Source organism: Athene cunicularia (genome assembly GCF_003259725.1).
Source record: "Athene cunicularia isolate RWA chromosome 9 unlocalized genomic scaffold, athCun1 chr9_part1, whole genome shotgun sequence".
NCBI lineage: Eukaryota > Metazoa > Chordata > Aves > Strigiformes > Strigidae > Athene > Athene cunicularia.
Window position 1 is genome coordinate 10,801,088 of NW_020799110.1, and position 19,129 is coordinate 10,820,216.

At 38.9% G+C, this 19,129-nt stretch overlaps 1 protein-coding gene across 4 annotated transcripts in view; it reads left to right on the plus strand.

Annotated features, from left to right (window-relative positions):
* Positions 1-19,129, plus strand: part of ABCC5 (ATP binding cassette subfamily C member 5) — a 51,066-nt gene that overhangs the window by 12,096 nt on the left and 19,841 nt on the right. For 2 of the 4 annotated variants that reach the window (XM_026854525.1, XM_026854527.1), the window contains exons 2-15: positions 2,925-3,085; positions 3,301-3,456; positions 4,166-4,313; positions 9,019-9,252; positions 9,365-9,538; positions 10,864-11,011; positions 11,501-11,649; positions 12,299-12,406; positions 14,126-14,476; positions 15,957-16,028; positions 16,156-16,280; positions 16,881-16,953; positions 17,508-17,711; positions 18,417-18,560. In XM_026854525.1, coding sequence (XP_026710326.1) covers positions 2,925-3,085; positions 3,301-3,456; positions 4,166-4,313; positions 9,019-9,252; positions 9,365-9,538; positions 10,864-11,011; positions 11,501-11,649; positions 12,299-12,406; positions 14,126-14,476; positions 15,957-16,028; positions 16,156-16,280; positions 16,881-16,953; positions 17,508-17,711; positions 18,417-18,560 — 2,247 coding nt within the window. Of the gene's footprint in view, positions 1-2,924; positions 3,086-3,300; positions 3,457-4,165; positions 8,207-9,018; positions 9,253-9,364; positions 9,539-10,863; positions 11,012-11,500; positions 11,650-12,298; positions 12,407-14,125; positions 14,477-15,956; positions 16,029-16,155; positions 16,281-16,880; positions 16,954-17,507; positions 17,712-18,416; positions 18,561-19,129 lie in introns of those variants that run through there. The other 2 variants (XM_026854526.1, XM_026854528.1) reach the window with 2 other exon arrangements.

Here is a 19,129-nt window from a genome sequence, read left to right on the forward strand (position 1 = left end):
AAAACATTCATTTCACTGAGTGTCCCCAGTTCTTTTGTTGTACGAACATTTGGTGATCGTTCTCTTCTTCATTCTATTCACAACCTTATGGACCTCCCCCTTATCTTCATTCCTCTCTTCTATCCATCCGAAGTCTTAAATTTATGCTTGTGTAGAAGCTGTTTCAATCCCAACTGTTCTCATTTCTTGAAGAAAGTAATTTTAATAACCTTTTTGAACTCAAGTGGCAGGGGACTGGCTCTAGTGATCCAAAAGGAGCCAAACCCTGGCTTTTAAAAGTTGTCTGGTAATGTTTCCTGCTTTATTATTTGTGTCGTTTAGCTTTTTTGATGATGCTGAGCAATGAGCTGCTGTTTTTTCAAGAAATGACTAGATCATATTCCTTCACCTCCCTCCCCCGTTAGTGATGTCTCATTTAGGCTTCTTTTGTTTCTGTGAGCATTTCTTTAGAGTTGTCAACACTGTGTTGTATCACCTAGCTTATTGCTTGCGTGCGTATATTAATAAGTTGCTGAATTAGAAGAAGTGCTGTCTGATTTCTGTTTGATAGTACAGCCCTGATTTATTAGATGCTTCTTTCAAGAGAAGTGCTGCAGCCTGTTCTATCACATTGCTAATGACTTCTTCAAGGTTTTAGTTTCCAAGAAACCTGTATGTGCGTGCAGGCAATCAGGATATTGCCAGTTGATGAACACGTGAAAAAATAACAAGGATTCAGAAACCTAAATTAACAGTGTTGGGGTTGCTGGGTTGCTGGTTTTCCTACTTCAATATTTTGCTCTAGAAAGACATTGTAGAACTGCTTAGGAGTCTCCTTTCTTCCTGATAGACGCTGTGCTTTGAAAATTTTCTAACGTGACACAGAAGTGTATGGTCTTTCTTAGAATCTTAATTGTACAGTAGCATGATTCGTTTATTTCTTGATAGTCACACATGTGGGATTTTGACAACCTTGTCAAGATGGAGATGAGCAGTGTTCTTGGCTAGGGGTTTGTGCTTATACTTGTCTATAGAGCAAGACATTTTAAAGGCCTTTCAAAGGCAGTGCTCTAGTCTTTTATCAGTGCATCTTTTCTACCTTTGTCGAGAGAATTCTGTTGAGCAGCTCTAGAGAGTTTAATTAATTATCACAGTGAGTGTTTTAAGAACGTTATCTTTGGACTCCCTAAAAATACAATTCTGCTTTCTTATTAAAAGGATATTCTTGTTCGTAAGCGGTGAAAAACTTTTATGCTGATAAATAGAAGACTTTTTTTTTTTTTTTTTTTTTTTTTTTTTTTTTTTTTTTTTTTTAACTTGTAAACGCTTTTTCTGAGTTTAGGAAAACGCTGATTCTGCAGATAGCCTGCGGCATCGCTTACAAACAAGGATGTTATCAGCAATAGGGTGTTTGGGCAGATCTGCCTGAGGCTCTTGCAAAGGTTAACATAACAAAACCAGCTATGAATTCTTCTGCTGTAACCAGAAAAGCAGAACTTCCCCCACTACTGAGTACTTTGAGGCATCTGTGGCAGGTCCCTTTTTTAATGCTGATTTGGGTAGATTTAGTAAGCTTTTGGTGAGTCAGTAATATAAACTGAGTGAGAAGTCTTCCAGTTCAGATTTCAAGTGTTGCATATTTTTTGAGTTGCTCCATGTGTCGTAATGTTGTGGGGTTTTTTTTGTTTTGTTTTGTTTTTTTAAATTATTACTTTGGTATCTTCTTTTGTAGTCAGAGCTTTAGGTTTAGTGAATAAGTTTCTTGATATCAGGATCATGGATTGTGACTAACATGCTTAGGTGCTATTTAAGTTACTTTGGTTAAATAAATCAAGGACGGATTTGTGCTATTAGCAGTTTCATGTTCTTGTCCTTCATGATGTGCTGCATGCTTACGTGTTAACGTAGCACAGACTAAGTCTCTGATAAATGGTGGCTTTTCTGACAAAAATTGCATGATGCAAAGTTAGGAACCAAATGCTTGCTATTGATACACCCTTAGTGCTTTGTAGATGCTGTGTCTAGGAGTCTACAAGGCACTTAGAGTTGTTGTTTTCAAAGAAATAAAGTAACTGTGCTCTAGTACTGCAATTAATAAGTGTAAACATAGTATCTCTGTAAGATAGCCAGAAAGATTTTTTTTTTTTTACCTTGGAACTGAGTGTTTTTCTACAAAGTATCTCCATTTCAAAAAGCTAGAATACAAAAAGGAAACTGCAATAAATGGCCGGTTAGGTTAGCAGAACAGTAGTGAGCCCCCTGCGACTGTTACTTAGCAAGCTAATCTGTTGGGATAGTTTTGTCACATCTAGCTTCTGATCAAAAGGTTTGTTTGAACTGTGCAACATTTTGACTACACTGTATACATCTTTGCCGGTTTTCTTTCTCCTCTTAGATTAGCATTTAGGTCTGCCTTTCACTGGGGCTGAGCTAAGGCTTACCTTTTAGTGGTTGTTAATAAAGTTGCTGAGCTGTTCAGAAGTGTGGCTGAGAGCAGAGAAAATCATCTTTGTTTTCTTTAGTTTAGGGAAAAAGAGAAAAAGCAGGAAACATGATAAAAGAAAGTACAATTCTGCTTAATGCATATTTGGTTTTTCAAGAAGTGACTTAAGTAGTATTCTGAAAATAATTTTAATTTTCTGTGGATAAGAATAGCTAAATTACAGGGTACAAGATTAGTCTGGTCTGTCCATTTATCCTTTGCATGTACAGGCATAATACTGGTGTTAATTTGTTTTACAAATCCAGCAGTCTAATGCAGCTCTGGACTGTGTGTCTTCCATGTCTTTGCTGCCAGGCTGAAGCCTGTTCTCTAAGATGTTTAAATGGTAGCGATTGCTGTTGTGCAATAATTTACAGAAGAAAGAAGTGCAATATTACTGGAATCATGAGTCATGGACTTTAAGTGCAGTTTTGAAGTCTGAATGCTGTCTGTCTTGTGAAAGCAGATTGAATGCCAGGATGCCTTGGAAGCAGCTGCTCGGGCAGAGGGCCTGCCGCTGGACACCTCTGTGCATTCCCAGATGAGAATGCTGGACGAAGAGCATCACAAGGGCAAATACCACCATGGCCTGAATGCGCTGAAACCCATACGGACTACTTCCAAGTAAGTCTTTAGGCTACAGAAGAACTGATACAGCATTTACTTTTCAAACCAGTCACAAGGCAGGACTGCAGCTGTAGTGAAAACATCAGAATTTGTTTAGCAAGTACAACTGGCATTGGCCATTTGGTACTTTCAGTGAGAGGAGGCTTTGTTTTTCTTCAGGGATTTACAATTCTGTTTCCTTTTTCATTTGTTTGTGATGTTTTTTCTTTCAGACACCAGCACCCCGTTGATAATGCTGGGCTTTTCTCCTGCATGACCTTCTCCTGGCTCACTCCTTTGGCCCACAAAGCTTACAAGAAAGGGGAATTGTTTATGGATGATGTATGGTCTTTATCAAGGCATGAGTCTTCAGATGTCAACTGTAGAAGGTAGAGACATCTTGTTCCTTATTATTTTATTGTTTCCTTTTTTCATATGTTAGTTCACAGGCGATGCTATAGTATTGCCATACAAAAGCAGCACTGATATTTTGGTCTGCCTGTCTCAGAATATTGGCATTTAGTTTTATCCTTCGTAGACAACTTCCTTCTGCTGCCCTGTTTCTGTACTCCTGCTGATTTCAGTGAACTTTGAGGATTCTGTCTCCAGGAGCATTTTGCAATTGCTTGTCTACTTTTGCATGTCTTTAAACTATTTTTTAATTAAAACAAAGTTCTTTCTCAAGGCCCAAAAAACCTGACAGTAGCAAGGTGATTTGAATATGGGTCAGATCTCACTATCAGGCTAACCTTTTATGGCTAATGAGAATTTTTATCAGGTTTTGACTCCATGAGTCTTCTGTCAGATCAGCAAGGAAAGACTGTGACAAGTCAGTACATTAAGATTGCCAGAGAGACTCCAGGCAAAGCAAAAGGCATTGGGTTTTTTCATTCTTCTCTTCTGTACAAGTAACACCACATAGATGTTTCAAGATGTAGATATTTCTCTTTGCCTCACAGAATGTACAATGTATTTATTTCTCTTGATATCTGTTAATTTTTGTTGCCTTAAGCTAGGAAATGCTTGGAATTTTCACAACGAGGTTGTGTTACAATTTTTCCACTGTGAGAGAAGGTACAAGACTCTTGTTTTTATTAGGCTGGAGAGATTGTGGCAGGAAGAACTGAAAGAAAGTGGGCCTGATGATGCTTCGCTCCGGAGAGTTGTGTGGATTTTCTGCCGCACCAGGCTCATCATTTCCATAGTGTGTCTGATGATCACGCAGCTTGCGGGTTTTAGTGGACCAGTAAGTAATATCCATCCTTTTTTTAACAACCCCAGAGGGCTCCATCTCATGGCCAACTGTAAAATCTTAAAGTTTCATTGCAGAATCACTTAAATGTTTTGACTAGCTAGAAATTTTGGGACAAAATTCCAAAGTGATACAATAATCCAAGATAGGCTTCCTACAGCTGGTGGATCAGTTGCCGAATACTGAGGCAAGTTCTTGGAGAAGGGGGGGAGTTTAGGTATCTTGGAGGAAATGCACACTTGTTTTTTCTCTTTGATTTTGAGTATAGTTTATAGTTCTTCCTTAACTGGTATTTGGTCTTTTTGCATAAAATTCTTATGTGCAGGTCTTTTAATTGTTGTGTTGTTTTTTTTTTTTCTTTTCACAATTCTGTAAATATATCTTGGAATAAAATTCAGTCTGATAAAACACTAATTATAGATTATTGGCATTAATAGCACAGTCTTCAAGAGGTGGAACAAACCAATTTCATTAGAGCACTACTTAATAACTAATGTGAGCAGGTCTCAAGAATTCTGTGGGTATAGTCTTTACTGATCCTACAGAGCATGGTCAGACAGGTTTCATGTAGAAGTGTTAGAGTACGTTATTGCCTCTAGGAGCTGCTGCTGTTTGTTGCTATGGGTCGTAATGAAGATAACAACATATGGGACTTGACATTCACACCATTTTTTGTCACCTGTTTGTTGCACGTGCTGTGCAGATTTACAGTTGAAATTTTGACTAAATTTATTCTCTACACATTTCCCTTGAGGAGTAGGAGCAGTATTACTGCTAGTAGTACACGTTTCAGTGTGCTGGTAAGCTGAAGGTTCATTTCTTGGGTAAGTACACCTGGGTGCACTGTTAGGTGAAATGTCTTTTTAAAATGTTTTCCTGCTTTTAAATGTCTTCTGAAAATGATGTTCTGCTTTCTAAACATTTTTAAAGTTTGCCTTGTTTCATGTAATATGAATAACAATAAATGTTTCTGTGGTATTGTTATCTTGGTAATAATTTCTAGTAGCTTGTATTATAAAACATATGAACATACTTCGGTAATTAACAACAAATCATGATTAAGGTTTTAACAGCACTAGCTTTCCCCAAGAAGAGCTTCTGTCATTGTTTCACTACAGGGCTTTAGTAGCTGCTTTTATCTTTAGCAAAGAACTTGCAGCAGGGTTGCCCCTAATTTCTGTAGTGTAATTTTCTCAATTTGTTTCAGCTGAACCGCTGAATGAGAGAGAGTGGGTGGGGAAAGAGAAAAACAAACCAACTTGACTAGGCTGGGGGCTACTGCTGCAATTGATGCTCGATTTGGGTAGTTTAAAATTATCTGTAGACATTTGCCCATTTACAGGCAGCCTTATTCATTTCTCTGAATAAGGAATGATTCCCTTTTGGTTCATCATTTGGCATGAAAAATAAGTCTTTACCATCCCTCCTCCCTGTTTTTAAAAATGGCATGCCTCCTAGATATGCCTATGCTGTCTCCTCAGAAGTAACAGTGCTTTCTTGGATTGTTACACCCTTGCAGTCACCTGAAGGTGAAAAAGGGAGATCAGGAAAAGCACTTGACTAGACCTTATGTATTGGTGAAAATTATAAAAATGGAGTTAAACACTACATTAAACTTCAAAAATTTTAATTGAGTGTCTGTGACCTTGAAATGCCAGCCAACAGCTGTGGTTTGTTAATGGGCATTGTGATGGTTATAACTGGAAAGAAGTTGTTGCAGACTTTCTGTGTGTTGGGTGTTTTTTTTATATATATCAGATCCTTCAAGGGTCGTCTTTTTTTTTTTTTTTTTATTTTGATAAATTCTGCATCTGACACAGTATCCAAACCCGTAACCTGGTGAGACAGCTGCATGTGTCAGACTGCCTTGTAATAACCATCAGAATGTACTAGTACAGGTGAGATACTATTTATCTCCAGTGACTATTTGCTGCCATTTAATCAGCTACCAAAACTTTCAAGTTTGGGTTGAGGAGCAAAGAAGTTTTTTGGTTACTAATCAGTATAACTCCATAATACATAATCAGTTTAACTCCAGGTCTGAACAATGTACCTGTTTGCAACTGTTCAGAGCTATTCTTCCTGTTTGGGAGATGGGGAAACTTGCTATCTTAGTGGAGTACAGCTTGACAGTTTGGTCAGTTATTGGAGGGGGGAGTGGTAAGCTATTGGAGGTAAGTTTCCCGATTTCCCAGTTGGCTCCAGTTGCAGCCTGCCCCGTGCTGTCGCACGCTGGCTGCAGCAGGGACGCCGGCACTGCAGTGGGACCAGTGACAGAAGCTGTTCTTTAGAATTTTCAGGATGGCTGTTTTCTGCGTCAGAATGAGACAGTCCTGCTGGGCAGAGCCAACGCCAAGAGCAAAGGTAAGGTAATGTTTATTCAATGGGAATGCTTAAGACAGCCGAGAAGCTAGGAGAAGCTAGTACCAACTACTACTACGGTGATAGTCACAGGAGTTCCTTTTTCTCTGTTAGCTTGAGTGTCAGTTTTTATACTGTAAATTTGTTGTTTTGTAAATATGCTGGATTCTTGAACTAGTTTGAATTCAAATGGAATGTGTTCAGATGTAAATGTTAATTCTGTGTGACTTTTTTCCCCTCCCTTTTCAAAATTCTTTAATCTGCTGTTTCCTCTTTTCTTTCTTCCGGAAAAAAAAAAAAAGAAAAAAAAAGGGCTATAATGTAAGCCGGTCTCTATTTCTTCACGAGAGGAGATGTTGAATCTTTAAAATAGTTCTGCAAAATTGCACTAAAAAGTTTTGGGAGGAATGAGACCCCAGGAAACATCTGCTGTCTTTATACATCCTCTCTTGGAGACTTTCAGCAATGCTGTGGTGTGCGAGAAAATGCTTGCAGTCTGCGACCATGCTGAGTTACAGCTCATGAGGAAAAAGGGGGATTTTCACCCCAGTTGCTCAGTGACTCGGTTGCATATGTTGGATTGAATACTGGAAAAAGAAGTCAGTAATCTCCTTAGTAACTGCAAACCAACTGTATGCAGTTGTGGTCCAAACAGTCAATGTAAAACTAAATCCAAGTAAGGAGAAAGTCGGCATGCAATAGGTCTGTGAATGTGAGCTCCTCACATTTGTTCAGGGATTGGTATGTAAATTCTCAGTGGCCATTCTAGAACCTGATGGACATCTGGCTTTAGTTCACACCTGTGAGAAAGAAAGAGCAAAATTATTTACAGCATGTTTCCTTGGTTCTGACGTGCAGAATTATTTTCCTCAGAACAGATGAATTTGATCTCAATTTTTTGGTGTTATTTGGTGCTGGGCTATAGCTATCAATACCTTTGCTGAAGTTGTGGGGTTTTGTTTTTTCCCTCTCTCTTCAAACTATACAGAACTCTTTATTTGCAAAACCTGGTTTAGCCAAGAGGACTTCAACGGACTATGATGCAAAAGGCTTCTCAAATATTTTCTTTGGTCTCAGATTTTTTTTGTTGCTTTTTACTATGGGCAAAGGTAATTCTCTGCTCTGTACTAGCATATCAAAAGCACCATTATCTTAAAGCATCACTTGTTGAAAAGCTCCCTAGGAAATCTTTTGCTGTCTGTGAAGCCTTACTGTAGGATACTTCTTAAACCAGATTTCAGAATTTGTGCAGCTTCAGAAGCCTCCTCTGTTGGCACCTGCAAGTTTGACTTCTTTTGGACTTCATGAACAAATACTGTTCTGATTTTGTATCTTTATAATTTTGTGTATAGTTTCAAATCTAGTTTATGTTAGAGGCTAAGACTGTTAGATTAGTCCTTTATAATTATTCTGTATGTGCAGATTGTATGTTTACACAATGCTCTACCTGTTGTACAGTGTTTTTGAGATGTTACCATTTAAGATGACACTTCAAATAAAAGCCTATTGTTTCGCAGTCAATAGTATTTAATATTGCTGGTGATTGTGAGTTGTATGATGTTATATTGTGCCCTTGGACCACAAAGAGCTGGAGGTGGGAATCTGTGGTTCTGGGGGCTGTCCTCTTTCTGCAGGTGATGTTTGAAATGTGATTCCTGAGGTAAAGTGTTTATGTTTTTGTGGGGAGGGGGTACGGGGAGGGATCAAATGGTTAATTTTCTGTCTTTTTTTTTTTCTCCCCTGTCCCCAATGATTTGCGGTATTGCGTACCTTGTGCTTTCTGCTTGTTTTTTTCTTTACTATTAAACTGCTGATGTTTATTTCCAGGAATGTTTTGCAAATGTCCTTCTCACTCTTCCCCTCTACAACTGTAGGTACATTGTTCCTTTTTATCAAATAAGCACGTTTGAAGCAAACCAAAGATAAAATAAAAAAGGTCTTAATGTCACGTAAAGGAATGTTTCTTAATGTGCGCAGATGTATAAGTAGTGACTATATTTTAAAACTCTTCTATATGATAATGCATTGCTTTCAGCTAACTGACAGATTTATGTTAAGTTAGAAGACACGGAGGATTAGAAGCGTGCTGCGAGGAATATGGTTCCAAATTAAACTCTCTTTACGTACTAAATTTGACTCAGTGCTTGGCTCTCAGCAGGGCTTTGTGTTACAGTACTTCTTGTATTGACACCTTTTACTTCTAGAAAGAAGATGCTTTCTATTTCAAACGGCTCTTTTAAAAGCAAAGTAGCCTACTTATTTCTAACTTAACATAAAGTTGTTGCATGGTCTTCTGGGATGATGGGGTGTTCACGCAAGCTTGCATTTCTTCCTGTAGGCATTCGTTGTGAAACATCTTTTGGAATATACCCAACAGAGTGAGTCCAACCTGCAGTACAGCTTGTTTTTAGTTTTTGGCATCTTTATGACTGAAGTAGTGCGATCTTGGTCCCTTGCGCTAACCTGGGCTTTGAATTACCGCACGGGGGTTAGACTGCGTGGAGCTATCTTGACGATGGCGTTTAAGAAAATTCTTAAGCTGAAGAACATAAAGGAGAAGTCTCTTGGAGAGGTAAGCTGCAGCATCGTTTTGGAAATCGCAGTGCGAAAAGGAATATGCAGTATATGCCTCTGAGAATGAGCTGTGCCTTAAATCTAAATAATCTGTTATGTGTATTTTCCAGCTCATAAATGTGTGTTCCAATGATGGGCAAAGGATGTTTGAAGCTGCAGCAGTTGGCAGTTTGTTGGCTGGGGGCCCTATTGTGGCCATTTTAGGAATGGTTTATAATGTGATTATTCTGGGTCCAACAGGCTTCTTGGGCTCTGCTGTCTTCATCCTTTTCTACCCAGCAATGGTGAGTTGGAAAGAGTTGACTTGTTTCATTTTTAATAGGTCAGACAAATGTATAGTTCTGAATTGAAGGTGTTGAAATGTGCTAGATTTAGCACCTTTATGCCACTGCATGTAATTGAAAATGTTTCTGAAGATGGTATATGAAGCAGAAATTTGAAAAGGGGAAGTTCAAAATGATAAAAAATAAAAATAAATGGAAATAAGAAAGCTGATAGATTTGACTGAGATAAATATACATTGCTAAGTTAAACTGCGGAACACTCAGGTGTTTGTGCTCAAGGTTAGAAAAACGCAAAGCCTCCAGCTTGCGTACAGGAGCTCAGTGTTGCATGAGCATGTTGCTCTTGATTTTCAACAAAAGATATTGGAAAGTACTGCATCTGGGAGAGGGTGTCCTTGATTAGTTATGCCTGCCTCTACTTCTGCTGAGCTGTGAAATAGGCTAGTTCAAGCCAAAATCTTCTTGCCTCTAAAATGCCCTGTAAGGCTGCTGAAGATTTGTCACTGTATTCATAATACAAATTTTAAAAAGCATGCAGGCTGAATACTCTGAGGTCCACTTTGGTCCAGTTTATTTGGCCAACAGTAAAGATTAAAATAATGGGAATTACATTTTAAAGAGGGGAATGAGGAGTGGAGTTTGTTCATCTTTCCCAGTTCTTTTCAGCAGTCCTCCTCTGTTGATGGGGACTCCAAAAGAGATTGCAGGAGTATGGAGACAGGCATAGGAGACAGAGGTGTGTTGGTTTTGAATTTCAGTGAGATGAAGTAAGAGTAGCAGATATTTAGAAACACTTGAACAACTATTTACTTTTAGATACATTTAGTAAAAATGTTAGAACTCTTTTACCATCTTCATAGCACTGGAATATGGTAGAAATTGATCTGGCTGTGCAAAGTCTAGCTCGCTCTTTTGCCTTATAGGACCAGGTTAAAAGGTTATCTAAAGGGGATTCTACTGTTCATTTGCCATGAGTGTCAGCTGCTTGTGTCTTTCAGTTAATGTATTTGTAGTCTTTGTGCTTCAGAAAATTTAACAAATTTGGTACTATTCAATGTCGGTAAAAGTGCACACCTGTGTTTTAACCAATTTTATTTTTGTTGAAACTTGCTATTGTGAGTCTAGTGCTCAGTGCAAGGTGGGTTGGGAGCGTATGAATAGTGTTTCCAGCCTGACTTTTATGCTAGAAAACAACAGTTGCCTTGCCTCATCCCTGAATCCCTTTCCAGATCAAAAATTGCTTTCTCCGGCAATAAGGAGGAGTTGAATGTACTTGCTCTTTCTGACTTGCCGTTAATGTTGCGTGATGTTGCCTTCTGTTTCAGATGTTTGTATCACGCCTCACAGCTTATTTCAGAAGAAAATGTGTATCAACAACAGATGAGCGTGTGCAAAAGATGAATGAAGTTCTTAATTACATTAAGTTCATTAAAATGTATGCCTGGGTCAAACCATTTTCTCAGAATGTTCAAAGTGAGTTCACACAATCTGTAAATGCTTTCTTTTGTGCAGATGCCCCATTGCTTAGTAGCCTGGTGCATCCTCCTAGCTACGTGCAGTGTAATAACATTTTCATCCTTCAGGCTTTGTATTTGTTACACACGTTGTGTTGGACAAAAAGGCCTGCTTCTAAACCTTCACCTTCTAGCACAGTGTGGCTTGGCATTAATCTTAAATTTTTAAATTTTGTTCCATTTTTTTAATAATTTCATAAATGTGCTGACTGCTTCATTTTAAAATGAAGTAAAAAGACCTCTATTCTTATGGGGATTTACAGGCTATTATAGTTTGCTTCTCTGTAACTGCAGTCTTTCTGAGAAGGTAGATAACGTGATAAATGCTAAAGCATAGAGTTAGGCCTCTCTTACTCAGTGTTTATAGTGCTGTGGTAGTGTCTGTTTCTGTTGTGTATGTACCACATGAAACACACTTCAAATGTGGTACCCCTGTTTATATTTCTAGAAATTCGTGAGGAAGAACGTAAAATCTTGGAGCGTGCAGGCTACTTCCAGAGCATCACTGTGGGTGTGGCTCCCATAGTTGTAGTCATTGCCAGTGTGGTGACCTTTTCTGTCCATATGATCCTTGGCTACGATCTTACAGCGGCTCAGGTAATTTACTGCAGTGTTGAAAATATTCTTTACAGTATTTCTACAGTAGCTTTTCTGATAAGCCATTTCTCTTCATCATGATTCTTTACGTTGTGGCTGTGCCTGTGTAGCCAGGCTGTAGCCTTGCTCACGGAAGTGAACATCTGATGGGTGCGACAGCAGCAGATGTAGTCTTATGTTTTGCAGAAAACTTCTCAGTGCTGTTGCAGTTCTGACCTTCCTCAGAACAGGTTTTGAGCTGGATGTAAATGAGCACTCCTGTTGATATTCAGATATAGGACAGTGGGATTACGGGATGTTTTTGTTTTACAGCGTGCTTGGATGCGAACAGCACAAACGTTTTACAACAGGATTTGAACTTGGGTCTTCACAAGTGGTAGGCTAGTGCAGAATTTTCTAGCTGCTGCTTTCTGTAGACCTACAAACACTGAAGATATCTGTCTTGTCTGTTATAAAGCACTGGAGAAAGAGTTGGGTAGATCTCCTGTTTTCTCCTGTTTGAGAATATGTTGAATATTTAAATGGTTATTCTTGGACTCTGGGCCTTTTCCATGGCTTTGAATTGCTGCTGTGACATTTCAGCTTTTAGAAGGTTGGAGTTGTTGTTATACTGCATCCAAATGTAGTTCTCTTTCTTGTCTCATTTTAGGCATTCACAGTGGTCACTGTCTTTAATTCAATGACTTTTGCTCTCAAAGTAACACCTTTCTCAGTGAAGTCTTTATCTGAGGCATCTGTTTCTGTTGACAGATTTAAGGTAAGCAGTCATTTGGCCCTGCAGTTTTAACTAAGTGTGGAGTGTTGCATGTGTATAATAGATGCTGAGGTAACACTTAGAAGATGTTGTTTTAATGACTGAGGAGTTCTTCTTCTTTATACTCAGCACTCCAGATTATTGGATTCTGCAAAAGAGATACAAATCTAGTGAAGGAATATTAGAAGTTCAAGATAATACCAGTGTGGGAAGCAAAATATTTAATGATTTTAGGATTTTGATGTTGGCCACCTTAAGAGGTAGAATTCAGGACTAGATGGCTCACAGTACATTAATTCTTAAACTCCCTTCTGAGACCATCTGCATGCAGAGACAGTGCAACATGTCTGCAATGAAATTCCATGTTTTGCTAATGAAACTCTTTTTGGAAATGTCATGTATTGTGTAGGCAGCTTTGCTCAAACCAGTACAGTTTTACTTGTAGTAATGAAAAACTGAGGTTTTGTATTTCCAGATCAGATTAAGTGACTGAAAGTTGTGATTTGATGAAACAGAATCTATGGCAGAAAATGAAAACCCTTTTAACAAAGAATCCTGTCTCATCCTTCAATCCCCGTGAAGTGAATACACTGTGTGTACTTCAGTATGAACTCAGAGGACAGGCCTTTATTTTGTCTTCTCTCTTGAAGACAATAGTGCATTTGCACATTGCAGAAATGTCCACATAGGATTCCACAAACATTGACATATAGATTCTGTGTATTACATTCATGAAACAAATCTGGGTGTGAGAAGAATGGGATCTGCAAAATGGTTTTGAGATCACAATGCTTTTGAGCATCTTTGTTTCACCTTTGAGGCACCCAAAATCAGACTTTCTTAAATCCGAATGCACTGAAGGGAGTTTTGTGGGGGGAAGAGGACGACAGGGGAAATTTTAATGTTTCCCAGTTTGACTGTAAATAGTGTAATCTGTGTAGGGAGTATAACACAGGGTGGGGATACTCTAACATCGCAATAAAAATGTAACTGACTTTTTGGCTCTGTAAATGAGTATGAGCCTTCTTACGAATGAATTATTTGGGCATAGCAATTTCAGAAGTAAGGCTGAGAATTGAGAAGTCTTTAATCACAAAAGGCTTCTTAGTTCAAAACATAAATTATGTACGTGGAAAACATTTTATCTTGCAATTAAACTGTGTGAAAAACCTCTTCCTAATCTGTGTTGATTGTCAATACTGATGGATGTGGTGGAAAACATGATACAGTGGACTTAATGGCTTATTGTCAAGCAGTATGAGATAGGTCAGCTCAATTTGTGTGAGAACTTTTTCCCAGCAGAAAAGTTGAAGGGTAAAGTCATTCCATCTCCTTCCATAATTAGTTGGTGTGCAAGACAAATCAGTCGCTTTCCCTCAAAGTGACATCTTCTCTCCAACCCATATATTCCACTTGTGTTTTCTGGAAATTACAGAGCTACAGTTACAAACAGTGTTAAAAGAATGAGCCCCTCTCATATTTCATACAGAGTGTTGCAGTTCTGTAAAAGTCTTAGTGTATCTAAGTGCTTCCACCACATCCAGGAATGCCCCGGCCACTTAGCAGGCTTGGAGTTAGTTTACACTAATGAGCTACCTTTTGCTCTTCAGCTTCCTCCTACTATATAGCCTGATGTGTTTTGCTGCGTGAGTGTGCCATAGGCTTGTCTCCCAGTCTTGATCAGGTGTCTCATCTTTACACCTCTCTCACAACTCCTATCAGAGTTTATTTCTAATGGAAGAGGTTCATATGATAAAGAAAAAACCAGCCAATCCTCACACCGCGATAGAGGTGAAAAATGCTACCTTGGCTTGGGACTTCTCCCACGCCAGCGTCCAGAGCTCACCAAAGTTGACCCCCAAAGTGAAAAAAGACAAGAAAGTCACCAAGAACAAGAAAGAGAAAATGAAGCTGCAGAATGAGGGACAGCAAGCTGTGCTGGCAGAGCAGAAGGGCCATCTTCTAGTGGACAGTGATGACCATCCTAGCCCCGAAGAGGAGAACAGAATCATCCACCTGGTTAACCTTCGACTTCAGAGGACTCTCTACAACATTGAATTGGAGATAGAAAAGGTAAGAGAAGTCTGAGCTTTCAAAAAGCCTCATTTTCAGCTGTGCCTTGGAATAGAGCGCTGTGTATTTTTGCATGAAATGGAGCATATTGTTTTTGTGCACTCCTGTAATATCCATGGCAACTGCAGTATCCAGGATGCAGTGCCTCATCTTGATGTAAACAGCTGTGCCATTTTAGAAAACTCAATCTTTGCAAACAGCCTGTGAAACAAAGGCAGGTGTACGGCCTTCACATCTAACTGCTGGTTTTGCTGTTTGTAGCTCTCAGTAGGGTATACAAGCCATTGAGCTTAAAGAATCAGCAGGGCAACAGGGGTGTCAGTGGGGTGTGGTGTATTCCTGCAGCTGTTTGATAATTTTGCAGGGTTTCAGCTACATTCTGTGGGAACATTTTAGGTGATTAGGTTTTCTAATGGAGCATAACGGTGCTTTTCATTGAAGAATGCGCAATTTTCTTCCTTGAGAATTTTTGTACAGTAGGACACAGAGGTTTTCAAGAGTTTAGAAGCAGTTGGATTCCTCATCTCAAGATGGGTAAAAGCATGTAAAATGTCAAAGAAAAAACATTGAGCTTAATACATGACATCTTCTACAAATACAGAAGTTTTGCAGTCTGGCAGTTGGGTGTTGTAGTAATGGGATCCGTGCATTTATCAAGATAATTTATGGTTAAATTGTCTATTGTCTGCTGTAGTCATAAGAGTAGAGGGATAGTTTAAACTACTTAACTATAATAAACCTATATTTTAAAATTTTGAGAAGGATGCATGTGTTTAAAGAATAGACTTGAAAAAGGAGTACACAGTTACTTGAAAACGTGAAGGCTTGTTTTCTATCGGAAGTTTGTAAACAAGAGGAGGCCAGCAATGTATTCCACAAGTGGCTATATACCCTTTTTGTCCACTTTACCTTTTTCTCCCAAAGGAACAAAAATAGCTTTGGTGAGTTAATTGTTTAATGTGAGTATCAACCCACCCATTTTATTGCAGAGAAATGCTTCAAAGTGACTGGATTCTGGCCTTTTCTTGGTATGTGTTCCTTAGCAAACTGCATCTCATAGGCAAGGAGTTTTACTGGACCCATATATCCTAAATTCTGCTTTTCTTTCAGTCTTTCCCTCTTTATATCTTTCCTTACCACTCTCAAAAGCACCTTGGTGCATTCTGTTCAGGCAGGCCTTGGTGCTTTTGGCTGAGTACAGCATTCTTTGGGTTTGTATCATGCCCAGTCAAAAGGAAGCTGATCTTAAAATACATTAATTTTTACCTATAGAGTTGAATCAGTTTTAGTCTCCTGTGGGATAATATTCACTCTTTATTGTTTGAGTTAAAATACTGTCTTGCTTTTATGCCTGTTACGTCCCTTTTCACCTGTCATTTACATCCAACTGTCCCCTCAGAGGTACTAAAGGCAGTCCAAATTCTGAAAGGGATGGAGAATGTAGGAAATGAGTACCATAATTTTTTTTTTTTCTGTCTAGGGAAAACTAGTTGGAATTTGTGGCAGTGTGGGGAGCGGAAAAACTTCACTTATCTCAGCAATTTTAGGACAGGTGAGAAATTCTCTTTTCACTACTTCTGCTTTTCTCTTTCCTATCTCCTATTTCACTTATACTCTGTAGAAGAAAATAACTTCTAAACATGGACTAGCATAATTTCACAGTTTATCTTTAATTTCAGATGACCCTGTTGGAGGGTAGCATTGCAGTGAGTGGAACATTTGCCTATGTGGCCCAGCAGGCCTGGATTCTCAATGCTACACTTCGGGACAACATTCTTTTTGGCAAGGAATATGATGAAGAAAGGTTTGTCAGGACTGCTCACTGATTTTCATGAAAGCTTAGTAATTCTTGGTCCAAGTGTGGGAAAATTTAATGCAGAGTACACTGCAGTTAAAGCCTATGTATCTTTTCAGAGTCTGTCTTTAAGACTCCTTTAAGTTTCATTTAGAGCCTGCCTCTCTTGCACATGGTGGCTGTCAGTGTGTCTGTCGCTGCTCGCTGGAATGAGGCTTGTACCTCATCCTGGAGTACTCCCCGATACCTGGCTTTGGCAGCTGCCGTGGAGCAGCACTGATTTGCTCTTGCTGTCCTGGCCTTGCCCTCTTTAAACACAACAAGGGCTGTTTGCCATGTACTGGCACCTTCCATGGCCCTCCCCCAGCGCGGGCCTTCCCCGTGGCCTGTGCTAGCCATCCCTGGGAAGAAATTGCCTCCTTACCTTCACTCTACTTCAGACGTAGGTGATTATTATCCTCATTTTCCTTCTGGGAAGCCAAGGCAGATCACTTGTTTTAGGCTGCTGGAATACTTTCTATTAATGTAGAAAGTGAGATAATGCTGTACTAGGTAGATACTTTGGGGGAAAAACACAGTGTTCTTACTACGTATGCAATTGTTCTTTAGATACAATACGGTGTTGAATGGTTGCTGTCTAAGGCCTGACCTAGCCATCCTTCCAAATGGGGACCTGACAGAGGTATAAATTTTGCTTATAGTAAACACTAGATGGAGAAAAGTAGAATTTTGGTTTGATGGACTAGAATGGAGCGAGGGGAACATCAGTTTGGTGTGGATATATGCCAAGCTGTTGAATGCATCTTCTTGAGCTGAGCTTATCAATGCAGGCCCTGGGCTGTTGAGAGTTGTGCCATGTTTTTGTCTCGGATGTTGCCAGTGTGGCAGTTTTTCATTGTGTCTGTAAATTTAGCTGCCTTAACAGGACCTATTTGAACATGATTTAAAATAGCTAAGAATAAAACCATGACTCTCTTAATACAAAATAAAATAAACAAAAACCTACTGCCACATTTCAAGCATATTAACCTTGAGTTTGAATGCCTAACACATTTCACAAAGAAGTGTACACCTACACTAGAATATATATATGTATTAAAACAATATATAATATTGTGGGAGGAGGGTGTGTGTATAAAAATAAAAATATTATGGTCTGTTTCATTACGGTCAGCTATTGAGCTCTAAATTTGTGTTGTGTGATGTTGTAGAAATAACGGGTGTATGTCTATACAGATTGGTGAACGAGGGGCTAACCTGAGTGGAGGACAGCGTCAGAGAATCAGTCTGGCTCGAGCCCTGTACAGTGACAGAAACATTTACATCCTTGATGATCCCCTTAGTGCCTTAGATGCTCATGTTGGAAATCACATTTTTAATAGTGCAATAAGGAAGCACCTGAAGTCAAAGACTGTCCTTTTCATCACTCATCAGCTTCAGGTACTACATCTCTCATGCTTTCTTTCTTGCACTTTCTTGAAGTGCAGTATGTCACACTATTGTACATTTTCATTCTCTTTTTTTCTGCTTAGTCAGTTGCCTTCATACTGGAAATTTCTGTGCCCTGACCTGTTACAGCACAACCCTGTCTATAGGATGCATGGTTTACGTTTACAAATTAGGTTTGCAATTATGTACCCAGCACAATATAATTCTTTGTTTGATACCAGTGCTACTTGGTGTCTGATCTGGACTGGTAACACTTGGCTAAAGAAAATTTACCAGAGAAATTAATACCTTATTCAAAAATGTTTTTTCTAACTTGCTATAGAGCCAGTTCATCACATCAGAAGAACTTAAATTTTGTGTCAGTAAATCAGAATGGATGTATCCTGAGATTTTTTTTTCTATGTTCTCTGCATAGAAATAGTAATATTTAGTATATCAGTATTTGCAGTGTTTAAGTATGCTGAATTGTATCTTCCATAACAGATTGGTTTTGATAGAACATATAAGCTTTTTATTTGTGTACAGCAAGAGTAATCATGGTGCTCTAGTCAATGCAGGACCTTTAAAAATCAGATGTCTGCTAGCTCAGAGGTGCGTTGTGTGCGCATGTCTAAATTACTGAAAAGGACTGTGTTGGAGTGTATCTGATTATTGGACGTAATGATAAAGACGACTTCTTGCTGCCATTTTCTCCAGTATCTTGTTGACTGTGATGAAGTGATCTTCATGAAAGAAGGCTGCATCACTGAGAGAGGAAGTCATGAGGAACTGATGAATTTAAATGGGGACTATGCAACTATTTTTAATAACCTACAGCTGGGAGAAACACCACATATTGAGGTACCTATTTGTTTATTTTAAAGTGCTCTGAATGAATGATGACTTTTCTGGCAAGATGAATCAAATGATTTAGTTGGAAGACTAGAAAAGGGCTTCACATGTTCATGTGTTGATCCAACCACTGTTAACACTTCATATTTACAGTCACAGTTTGTATTTAGGGAGCGTGTAGTAGAGGGAACTCTGCAAGTGAGCTCACGAGTTGAACATGAAAGTAAGGTATTGTCTCCTCTGATGATGCTCAGAGCAGGAAGCTCGTTGTCTCTTTTACTGTACACCTTACTTCTTATTTTCCTCCAAATTAGCACAGACCTGGAACAACCTTTGTCTGAAAAAATTATTCTGGTGTGTTACTACTTTTTAACATAACTTGTGACTGAGGCACAGAAAAAGTGACGCAACCTGACAGAAGTTGGATGTGACAGTTTTTTTTAAAATGTAATTGAAAAATGCTTTGATTTGGGAGGTTTTGAAAAAAAATACGTTGCTTGACACTGCTTCTGTTATGAAACAGTGGCTTAAATGCAAACTTGGATTTGTGCTTTAGTATTTTAGTTGGTGAAAAAAAT